Below are 17,339 nucleotides of genomic sequence, written 5' to 3'. Positions count from 1 at the left end.
GAAACCCCACACAAGATTAAAAACAGAGTGCCCCATACTACTGACTTGAGCCTCAAACGGCTCCAAAAAGAATGTGACACTTGATGGGGTCTGGGGGGGATACAAAGGAGTATGTCTGTCGAGAAAAAGGAAAAGACCTTCTGACCACAGTGAAAGACGCACAGGATCCCAGAACCAGTCAAAGGCTGTGTTGTCAACGTTGATAAACAGGACTAGAGGCAAGCTATCACACAGACACTGCTGATTCCCAAAGGGGTGTATTTATGGACTTCCTGCCTAAAATGTAGGTATGTTATGGAGATCGAGCCAGGTGGTTTCAGCACGTGGGGAAGAAGACATGAGCAGGCAAATGACCACACAGGTGAAGCTCTTACCCCGCATCAGACATGAGAAAGGAAAAAGGTTAGAAGACATTCGTCATGTGAGTGCCTATCTAAACTTCACAGCCATCAGAAGTAGGCGGGGCGGCAAAGTGACTGGTTACAAAATCAAGATGACCCAGCTCCTGGGGAAAGGAAGCAGAGTCCAGCATCCCCTGGGGGGGGGGGGGTCCGTGGTACTTTCTAGAAGCTATTCATGACCTGAGGAACAGTTCTTGGACGTTGGATGCTACTCACTCTACTGCAGTTTTCCTTTCGACATAACGGATTGTTAACCAGAGAGCAACCAATGTGCACCTGTTCCCTGCACCTCCGAATGTCTTCCTGGTGCTCACTGTGTGTCCATAGTTGGGTTCCTAAGAACCTGGTAGAGTCCGCGCATCAACGTTGTACGGACAGACAACCTGCTTCTAATGCCTCAGAGAAAGAGTGCCAGACTTGACCACGGTCTTCTTGGAGGACTGGTTTGATTTAACTGCCTAACTTCCGTCCACTTGGTCTGCTCCCAAGCCTCGCCCGCGAGTACTCTCGATGACATTTCTTTCCAGAACTCTCAAGACCTCACATCTCGGGAGGTAGTGTGTGGAAGGGAAAGGCGTGTTTTGGACTTTGAAGGCGTCCTTTCCTAGGAATTTGAGGACGCCCCGGAGCGCGCACGATCCCTGCCACGCCCATCCAACCCGCAGCCAGCCGCTCACGGTTGCGAGTGACCCGCCTGGGTGGATCAGAGCCGACAAGACTCCCTCGGCCCACTCTGGATTTCCTTCGGGGGCGTACCGGGGGCGTGCCGGGGGCGTGGCCAGCGAGGATGTGAGCCCCACCCACCCCCGTGCCAGAGCGCAAGCGCGGGCTGCAGCGGGCCAAGATGGCGGCGGCGGCGGCGGCGGCGGCGGCCGCTGAGCAGGTCTGTGTGCCTGCTGAGGCCGAGAGAGGGCTTGGGGAGCGGGGTGGCCGGGTCGTCCCCACGGAGGGCGGGGACGCGGGCGTGAGGGCCGGGCTGGGGCGGCGAGGCGAGGCGAGGCGGGGCGGGGCGGGGCGGCAGGGCGGGGCGGCGGGAGCTGTCCGCAGCGGCGATGCTGGCGAAGGCCGGCCGGGCGGGAACCTGCACAGCCGCGGACCCAGGCCGGTGAGGGGAGCTGTCCCTCGGCGGGAGTGACCCGGGTCACCGGCCTGCGCAGCCTGCGCCTGGACGCTCCTCTCCTCCGCAGCCAGCCACCGTGCGGATAAAAATAGCGTCAGCTGGGGCCGGGAGGCTGCCCGACACCAGCCAAGTCGTGGTCAGCTGTTGCCTGGTGTGGATCGTGGCCAGGTCTTGTTTCTGCCCTGCCCGATGTGCAGACATTTTTCCCCTCCCACTTTGGTTTCTCGGAGCAATATAAAAACTGACCCGTGTCCAGTGGGTTTAAGATTACTTTTAAGGAATGCATTAGCAAATACTTCCTGGTCTTCGTGGTAAGCCTAGAAGAGTTTAAAAAAGGCTGTACTTTTAGCATGCACATGTGTGTGAGATGTGTGAATACGTGCCCGTGCATGTAGTTGCCGGAGTGATAATATAATAAAAACAATTTCTGTAGTCACTTCTTTACTCTTGTTTCCCTTTTAAAATAACCAGTAAGATAGTTTTCCTTTAAAACGTCCCATTCTTCAACATCATTGGGGGGGAAGGGAGTGAAACTGCCAATATTCAATTGGCTTTGGAAGATTTTTTTCTTAGGTGGCTAACGTTTTAGAGACCTGTTAGGTATGTGTTCCTGGAGGACATGAAATCTGCCTTTGAGTGCCTAAAAGTCAAATGGCCAAACAAAATTCAACCGTCAGCTCTAACTACAGGCAAAGTGCAGATTCCCAACAAAATGTCAAGAACAAGTGAGGCCGAAAGGAGACAACGTGAACTGTTGGGACTGAAGCCGTTCCTTGGTTTCCTAGTTTACCCCTTAACTAAATCAGCCTCTGAGGTAGAGAGTCTGCTGTTCTGTGCATGCATCTTGATGCCCCGAGGGTCTGTTCTGACCATTCAAAGGCTACAGTCATCTGCTCACTTGGCTACCCTAACCAGAGCAGGACTGCCTGAACAGAGAAACACGATTTGGGCTTAATGATCTGCTGTCCTCAACTTTGTATTTGAACAGGAAGACTTGCTTTTGTTCTCGGGGTCCCACAAATTAAGTAACCTATTCTGTTTGGAAGTCATCGTGGACGCCTCTGTGTCACAGTCACAGGCTCCTGGCAGTTCTCCCCCAGCTCCATCTCCAAAGCCAAGGAAATGTGGTGACACCGTCTTCTCCAGCTGTTCTATCCAGCCCTTCTCCTCTGGGGCGTGATTTTGCTGCCATGTGAATGTCTTCAGTAGGGGCTGGCAAGATGGCTTGGTGGATAAAGGTCCTAGCCACGAAGGCTGACAACTTAAGTTCCTGAGTCAATCCTGAGAACCCACTTGGTGAAATGAGAGAACCAATTCTCAACAGCTGTCCTCTGATCTCCGCACATATACCACATATACCATGGTGCATGTGCTTACACACACACACACACACACACACACACTAAATAAAAGAATAAAGAAATACAGAAGAGGAGGAAGGTTGGAGGAGGGAAGAGGAGGAGAAGGGAGATGAGGAGTAGGAAGAGGAGGCAGATTGAGTAGAAAGAGGAAGGAGGGGGAAAGGAAGGAGATTAGGAGTAGGAAGAGGAGCCCAGCAGCAGCAGCAGTGCCTCAGTCGTTCCCCACCGCCCCCAGGAGGAAGTTCATCTTTCACACTGTGGTGCTTTTGATGTTTACCACATCTCTCACTTTATTTTCCCTTGGTTCGTTTTTCTCTCCCACCTCAGTTCATTCCCCCATTACCTCAAACCTCCACTCCTACGTTATCTGAGAGCGCCTGCTTACCTGTCAAGTGTTCATTTAACATTTAGCTGAAGCGTGTGCCGTTTGTGCTCAGAAGCCTCCAGTGACTCCCAAAGACCAGAGTCTACACCCTTCTCTACTTCCCACCTTCCTTCTCCCAGTGTTCCAGATCTGACCATCGCTCCCCCCATTCTCCTAACAACTCCAGAGTGTCCCAACGCCCCCATTTGAACTCTGAAGCATGTATTGCCTAGACTACTGATTTTGGCACCCAGACACACAGAGTGTGTTTATCATATAACACACAATGCAGGTCTGTAATGCATGCAGATAAGGATCACGTCCTCCTAGCTTATGTTCCTATGTATCATGATAGTGTTTCAGCATACAGGTCTTAGTATGTGCCTTCTACAATAAATGAATGATCTCAGAACTCATAAAAAATGTGGAAATTGGGCAGTACCCATTTCTGCTGGTCCTTCTGTGTTTGTTATACATGAATGCTTAATGTCCCTTAGGTGTGGTCAAGCTAAGAAGTTCTCAAATTTTCTGATCCTAGATTCTATTTACACTCTAAAATATCTGTTGGTATTTACCATATTAGAAATTAAAACTTAGAAATTGTGAAAGCATAGGAATGCCCGACAAACATTTCATTAATTCTTAGAACAATCATGTTATTATAAATGGTCACGTGACCTCTAGAAACACCATTATTCATTCAAAAGAGTGAGGGTGAGAAACAAATATTATTATTTTTAAAATGTGTCTGGCATTTCAGACCTTGAAGAGAGTTCAGTTGGTACCCCCCTAACTTTTATACTCACACAACTGCCCCTGAACACTTTGAAAATTGCTGATCTAGAGTAAGGTAGGCTTTAATTGGTTGAGTTATAAGTAGCAATCTCTGTCAACCATTCCAAATTCTTTTCATGCAGATGTAAAAAGTAAAAATTCAACAAGTCACTAGTGAAAATGAGATCGCCCACTGCAATAGATGTGTGTGCCAGCTCTACACAGAAACGAGCTGTGCCCACGTTGACAGTCAGATGACCAAAAGCACAGAGAGATGTGCTGTATGACAGTGACCTTGACGGCTGCAGTTCAACCTGACTTGCAGTGTATTCATGGGACGTCTATCAGCAACACTTAACTATGAATTTGAATGTAAAAAATGCATCAGAAGAGAGTGTAGCTGTTCTGTTCTGTTTCGTTTTTAGCAAAGTTCCAATGGACCAGTGAAGAAGTCCATGCGGGAGAAAGCTGTGGAGCGAAGGAACGTTAACAAAGAGCACAATAGCAACTTTAAAGCCGGGTATATTCCTATTGATGAAGATCGCCTCCATAAGACTGGCCTGAGAGGGAGAAAGGGCAACCTGGCCATCTGTGTGATTGTCCTCCTGTTTATCCTGGCTGTCATCAACCTACTCGTGAGTCTGTGGGGCAGAGTATGGTCTCTTCAGTTACCTTGGGGAATTTTCCATCTTTTTCAGCGAGATCACGGAGTTTGCTTGTGTATTGTGTTTTGGGATGCTCTTGCCTTCTGCTTTTCTGTAGGTGTTTTATCTCCTATTGGTCTTTAGTTAGTGCTTTAACATGAAAAACCTAGCAGGCTTCTCTCTCCACTCCCACAAAAATAAGTGAACAAAATTGAAAAATTGCCTTCCCCAATCTCGCTGAGGTATAGAGCCATGGCCTGAGCCTTCCCCGCTCTCACTGAGGTGCTGAGCACTGGCCTGTGCCTTCCCAGGGTAGTTACTGTTTTGAGGAAGGGGCTTTTTAATATGAGGGTGTAGCTCCGGTGGTTAGCATTGGAGCCTGTGGCACCATCAGTGAATGGAACCATCTGTTCAAAGTGAGCCACTGATTTTCCTCCCCGTCCCATGCTCCTGAGCATCCTTTTGTACTCCATGTATGTACTTCCAGAACATTCGTGTCTAATCCCTCACTCAGGGAAGAGCTGGAACATGCTTTAAAGAAGGTACCATAAATAGCTTTACTGGGAGCATGCAGTCTGGATTTATTGTGCCTTATACTTTTGCTTTATTAGAGATTTCTGGCAAGGATGGCAGAATTAAGACATAGAAATGTCCTCTTCTCTAAAAAGCTCGCTCCAAAGTAACAGTGTCAGGAACATCAATGTATTTGAAGAGAGTGAAAAGTGGCCAAAATCCTAAGGCATAATTTATGAAGACAAAAGAGGAGGGAGAATGGCAGGTAACTTATCAGAAGAGAAAGACAGGCTTGTGTGTGTGTGTGTGTGTGTGTGTGTGTGTGTGTGTGTGTGTGTGACAGAAGAATACAACCTGTATTGGTAAAGTGCCTTGCAGAACCCAGAGTTGGAAGGACAAGGACCTTACTACTCAGGATCAAGGCAGGAATTGAAACAGATAAATTGTGTGAAGTCTGAGGTTAGTGAAACTCCTGGGCCTCACTTCCCAACCAGAAGCTAACCAATTCTGTCCGACTACAGCTAAGCCGTGTGTGTCCAGACACCCTGGACCACTGCACGAGGGAACTTCCATCCTGAAAACAGGGCAGCCTAACCCTGAGTGCAGAGGCTCACTTCCCACACCCCTTTCCTTTCATCCTCTACCTCCAGCTACCTGGAAGTAGCCTAGAGATGGAGGGCCCCTCTCTGGAGAGTTAAAGCACCCAGAGAAAGAATGCCACATGACAGTGACATTTGACAGGGCCAGTAAAGAAGAACACTCCCTGCTGGGAAGCCTGTAGGTCAGGAGGTCCACCCCACATAGAGCCCCTTATGAGCTCACTGTGGTGGTGAATGCCAGTAGGAGGGGCCGAAGAGACAGGCTAGCTGTGCTGTTGTCTGAGCACTGGGCCAGGGGTCAGTGGACTTGTAATGGAAACTGTGATCATTGAAAACTGATAGAGACAAATTATCCACCGTGGGTGAAGCAGAAGCTCAGGGAGATAGGGAAAATGCAAGGAATGGCAGAAAACAAACCCCACAAAGCCATGGTGTGCATACGTGTAAACCCAGTGTTTGGGAAGTAGCCAGCCTTGACCACATAGTGCATTAGGGGCCAGCCTGGACTGCATGAGATTCTGTCTCAGGAAATAACAACAAAAAGAACTCCCTGAAAATTAGCTTCTTCTGAGAACGACAATATTCCACCCATGAAACAAAAATAACACGGCATTTCAAATGGTGCAATTAAATAATGAAGAACTCATAGATATTCACATATGGGGCTGGAGAGATGGCTCAGCGGTTAAGAGCACTAGCTGCTCTTGCAGAGGTGTGGGGGAGGGGTTGGTTTCTAGCTCCCACATGGTAGCTTACAACAGTACAGTTCCAGAAGATGTGATGCCCTCTCTGGCCTCTGAGGGCACTGTATACATGTGGTCACAGACAGTGCATGCAGGCAGAACACCCACACACATAAAAGAAAAATAAACAAGTTTTTTAAAAAGTAAATAGACATCCATGGTGGGTGGGCAGGTATTGGAAAGATTGAAGCTCTTCCACAGAGTTCTACAGAATCAAAGGGTCAATCTGGAGCTTTCTAATAAAGGAGATTCAGAAAGTGAGGATAGAGAAAGCATTGAAGGAAAGGAATCAAATCAAATGAACTAAGAAAACTCTCTAAAGCCTGGTGACATGGCACACCCCTTTAATCCCAGCACTCGGGAGGAAGAGGCAGTGGATCTCTGAGTTTGAGGCCAACCTGGTCTACAGAGTGAATTCCAGGACAGCCAGGGCTATAGTGTGAGACCCTGTCTCAAAAAAAAAAAAAAAAAAAAAGAAAGGAAGGAAGGAAGAAAGAAAGGAAGGAAGGAAGAAGGGAGGGAAGAAAAGAGAAAAGAAAATTCTCTAGAAAAATTGAAACCATTCTGGGTTCAGTGTGATATATTTTAAAAGAGAGGGCAGAAGAAGGAGAGACAGACAGACAGATCACACTATCACTGTAAAATTTAAGAAAACTGGAAATAAAAAGATTCAAAATTTCTAGAGAGGAGAAAAACGTGTTACGTAGGATGAACACAAAAGCAAACTGGCCCTGGCCCTGTCGTGATCATTGGAAACAGCAAGGTAATAAAACCATGGCCTTCAGAGGTCAGAGGTCAGGTCTCAGAAGCACGTCAACCAGATCGTCCCGCAACGTGAGGGATTCTACAGACTGTGTCTTACCATACACATGCGCCAAACATTTTTACTTCTATGGAAGCCACTGGGCTACCAAAAGAAAGCAGTGAAGCAAGCCCTTCCAATCTGGGGATACAGGAAGCTGGGCATGTCACGTGGGAGAAAGCGTGAGAGGCAAGTTCACAGTCCCAGCACATGAGTGGATGGAGCAAAAAGACCAGGTCCAGGAAAACAGACTGGAAGAGAAAAACAGAACCGACACTGTCGGGGCAGCTTGAACTGCAGAACTTTTATTTTACTGAGAGATTTGCAGAAATACAGAAGTGCCTGAGATTTAGTTGAATTTCCAAATGAAAAAATATTGAACTATGAAGACATACATATTAAAAAAGAGTTACAGGATAGTGTTTGGTACGATGGTAAATAATACTTATGTGGCCACAAATACTGAACACACACTTAACCTAGTCTGTTTGGAGTTGGAAGAGAAAAGATGTAACAGAAAGCTCAAATTCTTACCTGCTAAAACAGGAAATAAGTGAAGGAAATCGGTGGAGGAAGAAATTCAGTATACATTATTTAGAAGTAGGGAGATCAACTCCAGACGGAGGGGCTAACGTTGCTGAACGTGGTCGGTTGTCCTTAGGGAACAAGATGAAGTGAGAACAGGAAGAAGCAGCACTGCATTTTCTATAGACCTCGCATGTCCGGCTCTTGACTGTGTGTGTTTAGCACTTAGATAAAAATAACGCATCCTCTAAGCAGCCCACCGCCAGTGAGTTCATCTCCTAACTAAACACGTCTGTCAGGAGGCCACACACATTGGGACATGCTCACTCCTGTTTGCTTCCAGGTGTGTCTGGTGTGTGACTAGTGACAGCGGACATGTCTCTCCTTCAGATTACGCTTGTCATCTGGGCTGTGATTCGCATCGGGCCAAATGGCTGTGACAGCATGGAGTTCCACGAAAGCGGCCTGCTGCGATTCAAGCAAGTGTCTGACATGGGCGTCATCCACCCGCTCTACAAGAGCACCGTGGGAGGAAGAAGGAATGAGAACCTGGTCATCACTGGCAACAACCAGCCAGTAAGTTCCCACTAAAGGAAGTGTGCAGATGGTAGAGAGGCGTGGACCACAGTTCTCACGAAAACCTACAGTTGAGTGCTGGAAAATACTGTCTTCTTGTTGAAAATATCTATTATACACACAAACGTATCCACATTCATAAATACCCAATGGTCAGTGATATTTAGCTTTATAGTCTCACTGGAGTTGGGTATTTAATATTCTAGAGTTTTCCCCCAGTGGAAGCACTGGCTGGAGTAATGAGTGTACAGGTTGGTAGGTCACTGTTGGCTCTTCAGTGACAAAGCCTTTGTAAAAGCACCTTCCCAGGTCGGAAAGTCCAGATTCGTGGAATTGGGAAGAGAAATGCTGCTCAGTGCACACAGACCTTGAACTGGATGAACCTCAGGAGGTTACTCACCTCCACACTGGCCATCTTGGCCCAGCCATGTTCCCTGTGACCTGTGTTTTTGTCCAGTGGGTCCATAGATCAGCAAAGGAGTGCACACTTTTTCATTTTGTCCTTCATTTTAAAGTTGTGCATTATGCAGTCTCATGGGCAGGTGCAGTTAAGAGAGTTGAAAGTCTGGCTCTTTCCGCCATTTTAGTTCTTAAACCTTACTGTTTTGTAGTGTCCCTAAAAATAGTAGTCCTCGTGAACATTGAAACATTTGCGCATTCTTCAAAAACATACTCAAATGAAGCATTTTTCTGAAGATTGTTTTTCAGCAAGGAACAACCAAGCTGAGTGTAGAAAAGAACAAAACGTCTATCACCAGTGACATTGGAATGCAGTTTTTTGACCCAAGGACACAGAACATCTTATTCAGCACCGATTACGAGACTCACGAGTTTCATCTGCCAAGTGGAGTGAAAAGTCTGAATGTTCAGAAAGCGTCCACTGAAAGGGTGTGGTTTGTTCTTTCAACATCACTGGGGGAATTGGCTGCAGCTACTCTCTGGGGGAGGGTTTGGGCTGCCTGAAAACATGGCCCCCAGACCGTCCAGGGGCTGCTTCTAACCCTGTCCTTAGCCTGCAGGAGAGTAAGTCCTCTCTTTATGGTAGTTCCCACAATTATAAAACCGCCCTTCACAGCCCATATTGAAACTTTCACTTCTCTATGAGGATTCTTCCCTTCACCGATGAACTCTTTCCAGCATGTGTTTTCCTCTTTAGATTACCAGCAATGCTACCAGTGATTTAAATATCAAAGTTGATGGGCGTGCAATTGTGCGTGGCAATGAAGGCGTGTTCATCATGGGCAAAACCATCGAATTTCACATGGGGGGCAACGTGGAGTTAAAGGCTGTGAGTATTGTTTTGTGTGTGAATTCAAGGTAATGATTTTGGAATAGTATATAATTACATGTAGAATAATATATAATCACTGAAAATTATTTTTGTCATGCCAAGATGTTCCAAATGGATTGTGAAATGAAAGAAAGTTATAAAATAATTTGTGGACTACCTCATTTGTTTCAGAACATGTGCATGTTTATAAAATCTGGAAAGATATAGTAAAATGTTAACAATATTTAGCTAAGAGTGATAGAATAACAGGTGATTTCATTTTTACTTCTGCTAGTTTGTATTTTTATATTATTTTAAAAGGCAGAAAAATAAACCCCAAACAGACCTTCTGATAGAGAATTCTAGATCAAAACCTGTGTCCCCCGAAGCAGCTGTTGTTGTTTAATTGAAGATTATTCCTATCCATTCCCAAGTTTTGTGTCCAGGCTATAAAGAGAACCGTAAGTGAATGGGAACAGGTGTTTTTATCTGACGTCTGTTAGCTGTGAGGGAGAGCCTATCTTCACTGGGACATTTGCTTTGGCCTCACGGATTTTATCTGGGTTTTGACCAGCCTCCTACGTCATACAGGGAGCCATAGTCTGCACCCTTCTTACTAGCTCATAGTTTGGGCCAGAACGGAGTTATCCCACATGCCTCTGGGTACCATGCTGCTTACATGGGGCTAGGGAAATGTGTGTCACCAAGCATCACGTGACAAAAATGGCCTTAAATCTGAGGACTTAGAGATCATTCTTCCCTTTCAAGAGAAATCCAGGTTTATAACTCTTAGAAATGATAAGCTTTAGGAAGAAAAGTAGGCACTTCACTTGGACGGCTTTCCCCCTAAAGTGCCCAGTCCCCTCTCAGGATGACAAGGATGACCATGGACTGTAACTCCTGCCGGAGGCAGCATAGCCACCCCAGGAGTGTCCCGGCGCTGTGGTAGGGAGCTCCCTGAGGAATGCCGAGCCGTCACGGCTCCAGGTTGTAGTTGACGCTAAAGGTCAGAGGAGTGAGGTCCGAGCCCTTTGTATGCAGAACACGCCTAAGTTACCGAATCTTTCATTGTGTCCTCCAGGAAATCCTCACACCATTCTGCCTTATCGATGTGACGAATCTTAAAATACCTGAAGTATTCATACATGCTAGTTTCTAGTATCGAAAAGATACTCGGCTTTGTAAGTCAGGTGATATCAGTAGTTAGATTTAGAGTATATAAGCTAATCATTAGCAATAATTTTATCAAACTACCTTTTAAATTTTAGTTTTCACTTTTATTTTTAATTAGCATGTAATCTACATATTTATGGGGTACATTGTATGTTTTTATACATGTGTGCATGATCAAATTTGAGTAATTAACATGCACATCATCTCAGATATCTACCACTTCTTAGATTAAGACCATTCAAAATGATCTCTCCTGACCTTTTTTTTTTTTTTTTTTTTTTTAAAGATTTATTTATTTTGTATACAGCATGTATGACCAGAAGAGGGCACCAGATCTCATTACAGATGGTTGTGAGCCACCATGTGCTGGTTGCTGGGAATTGAACTCAGGACCTCTGGAAGAGCAGTCAGTGTTCTTAACCTCTGAGCCATCTCTCCAGCCCCCCTGACTGTTTTTAAATAGACAAACACTGTTAACTTTAGTCACCCTGTGTTACAGTGTATGGAACAGTTATAGTTTCAAGAAAGAAAAATTAAATGACCACAAGATGGCAGCATGGACACAAAACTGGAAGTAGGTCCCTTAATACTCGGAACTTTATTTCAGAATAACGTTGAGCGCTGTATTCTGAACATTTGGATGTTTGCCCGGTAAAATCTATGTAGATATTCCAAAATAAATAAAATAAACTTAGAAATGTGAAGTGGTTCTGTTCCAAGCATTTGCGACAAAAGCCGCTCTTCAGTCTGCGCATAGCACTAGACATTTCTGACACTTTACCGCCAGCTCCCAGTGCTTTAAGCCCTCCCTAAAGGGATGACTTCCATGCTTACAGCTGGATAGCACTCTACAAGAACGGGCCAGTTACCCATTTGTCTACGGTCATACCCCAGCACCTAGGGGAGGTGGGGGGGGGGGCGGGGGGGGGAGAAGTAGAGACCTACTGGTCCCTAAAAGGGAAGGGTCTTGGGAGGCTGAGATGGCTCAGCTGGTGACGTGTTTCCAAACAAGCGTGTGACCTGAGTTCAGAACCCCTAGGGCACAAATCAGATGGGCACACATATCCTGTATGTGCCTAGAGTCCTGTACTGAGGGTGCAGAGGCAAATGGGTCAGACAGCCGAGGCTACTGGCTGAGCTCCAGTGTCAGGGAGATGGAGACCTCACCACATAAGGTATGGTCGAGAGCCGTTTACAAAGACACGCATGTTCACACACACACACACAAAGGGTCCTAAGAGCTTGCAGTATGACAATGACTCTGTAGCTATGAGTTTAAAGAAGAAACCTTCAGTTTCTTTGAAAGCCTTGTCTAATAAACTATATAGTTCTAGTCTTTAATTGACTTTCTATTAACTAAAACTAGTTTCCTATAAGAGAAAAATGCACCCCCCCCCCATATCAACATTAGTCAGTAACTAAAAATTCTCTGGAGTCAGAAGGTGAAAATTATCCAAGTCTGTCACCATCGGTCCTGCTGTGCGAGGATGTGTCTGACGAGTGTCGGCAAGCTCTGTTTCAGGTTTGTGGACTCAGTGTGGGCTGACTAACATGAGCAGTCGCCTTTTGATCCTGTGTGTGGTTGGTTTTGCTGTGGCCACGGTTGTTTCGGTCGTGACTTTACTCTGGTTGCCACCTTTTCCTTTTAATAGTTGGTAAGTTTTGTCTGGTTTAGTAAGTTCCTTCTATGCCCATATTCCTGTCCTCACAGGAAAACAGCATCATCCTCAATGGAACCGTGATGGTCAGCCCAACGCGTCTGCCCAGTTCCTCCAGCGGGGACCAGTCGGGGAGCGGTGACTGGGTACGATACAAGCTCTGCATGTGTGCAGACGGCACACTCTTCAAAGTACAAGTGACGGGCCACAACATGGGCTGCCAGGTGGCAGACAACCCTTGTGGAAACACTCACTAGGAGCTCTGTCCCCAGGGTCAGTGTGTTCCACTCTCCACTTGACCTTTTCTTTTTAAGAATGCATGTGAACCATGTTTTTACAGTTTGCGGTAACTTGTAAGTATTTTAACTGGGGAGCACCACTGTATCGATTATGTACGCTCCACACTTAAGAGACTTTTGAGTGCCTAAATTCTGATATGCTTTATTAAGTTGCACTGATACTAAAATGACAGTTCTCTAAAATAATTATGAGAAATTAATAAAATGAAAAGTAATCTTGAAGTGTTTTTAACATTCTACTATCTCTTGTCTAAAGGACAAAGGGATGAAGAACTATGTAAGTAAGCCTCTGGTTATTTCCAGATCCACTCGAGATGTCTGGAGAGCATAGCATCACTGTCTGTGCTCTTTCTTTTTTTTGGCTTTTATGGGAAAAGGCACAGGTTTTTACTGCATTAACCCGAAGCCACATTTTCACAAACAAGTCATTGAAGAACTTTCCATCTATGAGCTTGTAAGAAACTATGTTTCCTTAGTTTTGCACTAAAGAAAATACTCTGTCATGGAATGTTTACTTGAAATAATGATACATATAAGTATCTGCAGTGCGTAGCCATTGACCCCCAACCCCAGTTCTCACTTGTGTGTACTGTTACTAGTGGTAACAGTAGCTGTTGTCATCAGTGGACCTCTTCTTCCCCAACACCGTCCTGGACACTGTGTGTTTAGTCTCTCTCATTCTCTCTGCGCCTCTCAGGAAGTGCTTCAATCCACCTTCCCCCATCAGGAAACTGAGTCAAAGAAACTAAGGAGCTGCCCCATCCCAACCACATAGTAAAGGATGGATCCTGGGTTGGCATTCAAGTACAGTTCTAAACTAGGGGAAACTGATTCCAAGTGTGTTTCTGCCTTTATACTCTACACTGAATTGTCAATTATTTAAAACTCTCAAAAGATGGAAAAGGCTTAATTCTAATTTACCTAATAGGTAAAAATCAAACATGTGTGCTACTCTAGTTAAGATACTAATCTGTTAGAAAATATGACCAATCACTGTCAGATTTTAAACTATCTTGAGCCAATTCCAAGCTGTCATTCAATAGACAGATCTGCTTGGTCTGCATGCCACATGGGAGCACCTGAATGAGTTACAGAGAGGCCAATATATTGTCCCTTAAGCCCTGGGGAGACTCAGGGGAAATGGGGAGGCTAGGCCTCAGTAGGGCCTGCTGCCCGATGTATTTCCTCCAGTGTCCCATACCAGCATCCCCCTTTAGAAGTGTATTGCACCCAAGAACTAGTACACACTAGGACAAAGGGTGCTGATGCAGGAGATGATACAGGTGATTTTTAGCTAGGTATAAAACTTTGATCTCTGCCCCTCATCTCACTGTCTCATTTTAACTATTTACAGCCCTCAAACGAGTGGATTCTAGTGTATTTTATACTTGATTGGAAAGCAATTTTCTGGTACTACTAAGATACATGGGATCGGGTACCCAGAATGCATAGCTGTAGACAGCAGGGAGGTGTCATGGGCCTAGCCACACAGAAGGACACCTGTATACTGTCACGGTCATGTGTAGATAAGAAAATCAACCTAGAAAACAGTTTGTGTTCAATACTGTCACAGTTCTGTCAAGTGGAAAAAACTGAATACCTTAGAGATCGTGAACTCAGGCTGAGACCTGACACTAAGTGCAGGTTTTAGATGTAAAGGAAGAGAGCGATGTATGCCTCTGGATATGGTCAAGGATTGTTTAATAACTAAAAAATGCCCAGAAAAATCATGTTTGGAGTTCTCATTTCCATGCTCAGTGTATTTTAAATTGTACATTTGTTACGTGTTCTTTTTCAATTTGTTTTGAGAATTTCTTTAAATAAATATTTTTACTAAAACCACAGAACACTATATTACAAAGTATTCTTTACTAAATACAATTCATGAAAAATGTATTTTTGCATTTCCTTGAGAAACACTTGTGTTTTGATACATCTCCATTGAGCACTTTGATGCAAGAGAACACCTGATGCTTTGCAAAGCTGCTGGTGACTGGGTGTGACATTCTAGAAGGCATTGCAGGTAGACCCCCCCCCGGGGGGGGGGGGCACTGACCTGCTAGCTCTGCTGAGGCGCCAAGCAAGATCAAGTCCTGGTACACAGTGAAGCCACACTGCTCAAGCTGGCCACCAGGGGGAGGGCTCCTGCTCATCTGTTCATTTCTTCTGTTGGAACACAGCACACTCAGAGGACTTGGCTGCCGCAGCCTGGGGGGAAGGAGACGTAAGAGGAAAACAGACAAACATTTGTAAGTAAGGACAATGTTTTAGACGTGGATATCAGATGCTCAAAGAGACAGAAGAAATACAAGATTCCTTAGAGACTGCGCAGCGGACAGGGGAGTCTACACAGCCAAGCAGGAGCTGCCAGCCATCAGCTGCAGTCTTTTAAAATACGCTTTATTGGCAATCTTTTTGCATTGTAACAGAAGCAAAATAAAGTTTGTGTGACAGTTTTAATGATTAAAGGTAGGAATTCGACCTGGTTTTGATGAGTGGTTTTTAAGGGGGGTGGAATTTCTGTGTTAAACTTGGTGAAGAGGAGCCCTGAAGTGTTGGTCATTGTGATCTTTCGAAGACGTAAGAGGGGCAAAGGTTACAAGCTATGCCACACAAAGATAAACCTATAATGTGTTTACAATAAAATTTTGTGAACTTTGCTGTCAGTTTCTTAATGACTTTATTAATGTGCTTCTACTTTACACAAACACAGATTTCTAAATAAAGCTAGAGACCGGGCCACGGAGACCTGTTTATGTGACCTCTCTGGAGTCAGAAAGCTGTGCAGTCCCTGTTTAGATAGTCTTGTCATCTGTGCCTTACAGAAGGCTTCTCCCCGGTGGCCCAGGAGAGGGTGTTCACTCACTAAGGAAAGAGCCAGGAGATGAAAGGGCGTTGCCTGGCTACAGAGCCGGGGAACCTGGGAGGAGCCTCAAGGCACAGATCTGAACTCCCCACATGGCCCAATCAACTGGAGACTGTGCAGTTAGAAACTGCCTAAGGACCCTGAGGTAGGCCTGAGGGCGGAGTCCTGTCCCTCCCATGTCTCATTACCCAGAGAGCCTCACTAGTTCATTCTCTTTTTCCAATTTCTTATGGGAGAATTAATCTTCACCTTTTCTCTACTTCAGTTTTTCCTCTTACCTCTCTGGCCCACTCTGATGTATGCGTGTCCCCAATTGTTTCTAACTGCTTCCTCATACTTCAACTTGAATAAGTCTAGTTAAAGACTTACATTCTATTTAATTACCTATACTTTCCTCTGGAGTTCTCACTGTTTTCTTTGGGGGGGGGGGATTGTTTTGTTTTTGTTTGCTTTGTTTTGCCCCATGCATAGACATTTGTATGTAATATAAATAATGTTTCTTAACATTAATACTTTTTTTTTGGTTTTTTGAGACTGAGTTTCTCTATGTAACAACCTAGGCTGTCCTGGAATTCACTCTGTAGACCAGGCTGGCCTTGAGCTTATAGAGATTCGCCTGCCTCTGCCTCCCGAGTGCTAGGATTATGTATGGTGTGTGCCATCACTGCCCATTAGAAATAAAATTATTCTAACCTGCCTGTTTTGAATGCAAACCTATTCATATATCAACCTCTTTACCTTGAAAAGGGCCAGATTACAGAAATCTTTCACTCTAAAAAAGGTATGCTTTTCAACCCCATTATTTTCTTCTCTGATACAAAGGAATGTGCATTTATGATTGATGTATTTTTTTGCTAATATTACATTAGCTTGACATCCAATCGTGCACATAATGATTGCAGCTTTAGTGTCGAAACTAATATCTCTCTGACTAGGAAAATGAATTCAGTTTCTGCTGTTGTATAAGGGGTATACTATAAATTACTCCTTGCTGTAGGTAGGGCAACTTTGCAGTTTATGTACCTAAATTTAGACACCCTCTGAGATATGGGAGAGTTGACCTCGTATGAAATGGAGGTTTTGAAGTTATAGTGAGAATGTCCTTCATTCTGTGCATTCATTCATGAGAAAACACAACCCAGTGACAGACTCCAGAACATTAAAACTATGAAACATGGGTGGGGGAGATACTCACCCTCTTTTTCCTTTTTGTTTGAAATACACAAAGCAGAGCACTAACGATGTGTGATGGCATTTGACACTCTGTCCAGTTGAAGGGTACTGAATATGTTCATTCAATACTTAAAGTATTGTGAAAGCAAAGACAAAATATTGGCTAACTCAAGAAAGAGGGGTTCGGACCATAGTAATTGAGATAAGACTTGAATGTGCAAGATTCAGACCACAGACGGGAGGGATTGGCATTGATCATGAATTAGGGGCAGATTGAAAAACTCATTTGGTGTGACGTGGACATATGTATCCCTGGTCTGGGCCACATCTTGCAGTTACTACCCCACATGAATTTATCAAACTTAGCTCACCAGGCTAGCTAGATTATGGGAAGTTTTGAATGCCAACCTTGGGAATTCAGACTATAGGCAATTAAAGGAACATTTCAAAATTTCAAAGGTGAAAAATGCATAAGGGT

The 17,339-nt window shown here is 44.9% G+C and overlaps 1 protein-coding gene across 1 annotated transcript; it reads left to right on the top strand.

The window, feature by feature from the left end:
* Positions 1-1,155: 1,155 nt before the first annotated feature.
* On the top strand, positions 1,156-15,488 carry Sgcb (sarcoglycan beta). Its single transcript, XM_052735137.1, has 6 exons — positions 1,156-1,284; positions 4,446-4,655; positions 8,237-8,422; positions 9,119-9,310; positions 9,579-9,710; positions 12,577-15,488. The coding sequence occupies exons 1-6, from the start codon at positions 1,246-1,248 to the stop codon at positions 12,778-12,780; spliced, it is 963 nt and encodes a 320-aa protein (XP_052591097.1). The 5' UTR covers positions 1,156-1,245; the 3' UTR covers positions 12,781-15,488.
* The last annotated feature ends 1,851 nt before the right edge of the window (positions 15,489-17,339 follow it).

The sequence above is a fragment of the Peromyscus californicus genome, unplaced genomic scaffold (genome assembly GCF_007827085.1).
Source record: "Peromyscus californicus insignis strain IS unplaced genomic scaffold, ASM782708v3 Scaffold_13__1_contigs__length_99412109, whole genome shotgun sequence".
NCBI classification, from domain to species: domain Eukaryota; kingdom Metazoa; phylum Chordata; class Mammalia; order Rodentia; family Cricetidae; genus Peromyscus; species Peromyscus californicus.
Note: the sequence above shows the minus strand (reverse complement) of the source record. Positions and strands in the feature narration are given on the sequence as shown.

Excerpts from the sequence above, each read along its gene's own strand:
- Sgcb (XM_052735137.1), top strand. The coding sequence starts at position 1,246 with ATGGCGGCGGCGGCGGCGGCGGCGGCGGCCGCTGAGCAG. Across the intron at positions 1,285-4,445 it reads CGGCGGCGGCCGCTGAGCAG|CAAAGTTCCAATGGACCAGT; the intron begins GTCTGTGTGCCT and ends TTTCGTTTTTAG. Across the intron at positions 8,423-9,118 it reads TCACTGGCAACAACCAGCCA|ATTGTTTTTCAGCAAGGAAC; the intron begins GTAAGTTCCCAC and ends ATTTTTCTGAAG.